Source organism: Drosophila guanche, unplaced genomic scaffold, assembly GCF_900245975.1.
Source record: "Drosophila guanche unplaced genomic scaffold, DGUA_6, whole genome shotgun sequence".
Classification (NCBI taxonomy): domain Eukaryota; kingdom Metazoa; phylum Arthropoda; class Insecta; order Diptera; family Drosophilidae; genus Drosophila; species Drosophila guanche.
The window spans coordinates 1942424-1944736 of NW_022995749.1; the positions used below are offsets into that span (position 1 = coordinate 1942424).

At 46.0% G+C, this 2313-nt stretch overlaps 1 protein-coding gene across 1 annotated transcript; it reads left to right on the plus strand.

Moving 5' to 3' along the window:
- The first annotated feature begins 849 nt into the window (after positions 1-849).
- Positions 850-1548, plus strand: LOC117585054 (NADH-quinone oxidoreductase subunit B 2). Its single transcript, XM_034274313.1, has one exon. The coding sequence runs from the start codon at positions 854-856 to the stop codon at positions 1487-1489; it is 636 nt and encodes a 211-aa protein (XP_034130204.1). The 5' UTR covers positions 850-853; the 3' UTR covers positions 1490-1548.
- Positions 1549-2313: the final 765 nt, after the last annotated feature.

The following is a 2313-nucleotide window of genomic DNA, read 5'->3' on the forward strand; positions in this document are numbered from 1 at the left end:
AATGGAGGCTTCATGCGTATTTATGAGTCTAACGATTCCTGTTCCCTGTTTGCTGTCCGCCCAGGCCCAGGCCAAGCCCACTGCCAGAGTTTTGAAGTTTTTGGTTCAATTTTAACGCCAAATGGTTATAATATATGAAGTGTTTGTGTTCATAATAATGGGTATATAGGGACAACAATAGAAGCTGAGTTTTATATAGTTTTGTTGTTGTTGATGTCTCTGAACAAATGTGAGCGAAGGAAATGTCGTGTTTGGCGGTTTTTCTTGAATTCTGGTTTATTTTTGAAATTTTTTTATTGACAAACTGTTCTTGCTCTGTGTGGCAACCACGTACGCAAGCCAAAAGCCCGTTTATATCATAGTATCGATAGGTTTATCGATGAAGTTGCAGCCACAACTTTTGGCTTCTCATGGATCATGGACCACACAGTATAAATTGAAGAGAATATCTGATCTACGTTTTACATATCACTTAAACATATGTACATACATAAACACATATGTTTGATTAATATATCTATGATTTTAATAACAATCCTTTGCGGGCCTACAAATTTGATTTCGTGCTTCGGCTGGCCTGCGCCCATCTCTAATGCTGAATGACTGTACGAAAAGGAGAGTTGGAAAAGTAAGCATTGAATAATTCAATCTGGTAATTGTGTTGGAGGTGCGAAACTATAAGTCTTGAAAATCTAGTTATCTGTGAAACTTGAATCAAATATAAATCAGTTCATATCTTCGCATAGTGAAAATTCGTTCAAACGCACACGAAACAACGCAGGTAAAAAAAAGTGATTAATTTTTGTAAAATTTCCAACCAAATAACAATTGTGGACTTCCAATACCCAGCAGAATGTTTCGCTCCTTAAAATTGTATAAAAATGCACTTATGCTGCTGCCCCGTGGACCAGCAGTCAGCTCTCTCTTGATTCGTGAGCAGAAGACCATGCCGGTGTACGATGACGTCCGTAAGAAGCCTGCCAAGCGTGGCTACTCACCGTTTGGACGGAATCAGAACTCCTGGTCGGAGTGGACGCTGGCTAGGATGGACGATCTGCTGAACTGGGGGCGCAAGGGGTCCATGTGGCCGATGACCTTTGGCCTGGCCTGCTGTGCCGTCGAAATGATGCACATTGCAGCCCCTCGCTACGACATGGACCGCTTCGGCATGGTCTTTCGCGCCTCACCGCGTCAGACGGACGTGATGATTGTGGCCGGAACGCTGACCAACAAGATGGCGCCAGCACTGCGTAAGGTGTACGACCAAATGCCCGAGCCACGTTGGGTCATCTCCATGGGGAGCTGCGCCAACGGCGGCGGCTACTATCACTACTCCTACTCTGTGGTTCGCGGCTGTGACCGCATTGTCCCAGTGGATATCTACGTGCCGGGGTGCCCGCCCACTGCCGAGGCTCTACTGTACGGCCTTTTGCAGTTGCAAAAGAAGGTTCGCCGCATGCGGACCCTCCAGATGTGGTACCGAAAGTAAACCAATCGAATGCAATGTTAGAAAAAGATCAGCTTGAATAAAGTTTTTTTTTTATCTCACCTCAGGCTGATCTGCTTAGCCGAAAAAACGTCAAAGAGTTAAGCGCATCAGTTCCAGAATCTCGAGATCTGCTCATGGGCGGCTCGTGCGCTCACCTGCACTTGAAGGGGATCAGTTGCATCGGCAGTCATGGAAGGGGTAGCAACATGAGATCTGGAGACAATAAACACTTCTGGCCAGTCTCAAGTATACGTGACTGTGTGACATTATGAAATATGAAGGGTTCTTGAAACATATGAAAGGATTTCGTTGTTCTCGCAACAAAACCGAAAATCCTTTTTGCGAATGTTGCCGACACCGAGTACTTGAACTTGATGGGAACATCATTAAATCCTCTCTCCCTCGGTCGATCTCTCGAGTGCGGTGAGTGCATTAAATGGCTGGGCTGGACACAGGACAACAAGCGCATTAGTGTAATCCATCTGGGACACACCCACCAGCAGGCAGTGCTGGGCGAGATGAATGGAAACTCTCGAGGCATGAATGAAGGGCTACATTCATTGAGCGAAAGAAGAGGACGAGCCTGGCCAAGGACCCTAGCACTTGATGTTCGAGGGGTTGCAGACAAAAGCGCAGCAGGTTGCTCGAGGACCCTCGGATCATGGGAATCCGTGACGGAACCGAGTCAGGCACAGACACAGATACAGACACAGACACAGGCCATTTCTCCAGAATAAGAACGGATACAAAAATTAACTTGTCTCAATCGCACTGCAATAAAAATTAATAATAAAGCCAGTGGCAACATGTTCGACTCCATTGTG

Coding starts and splice junctions, on each gene's coding strand:
- LOC117585054 (XM_034274313.1), top strand. CDS start 854: ATGTTTCGCTCCTTAAAATTGTATAAAAATGCACTTATGCTGCTGCCC.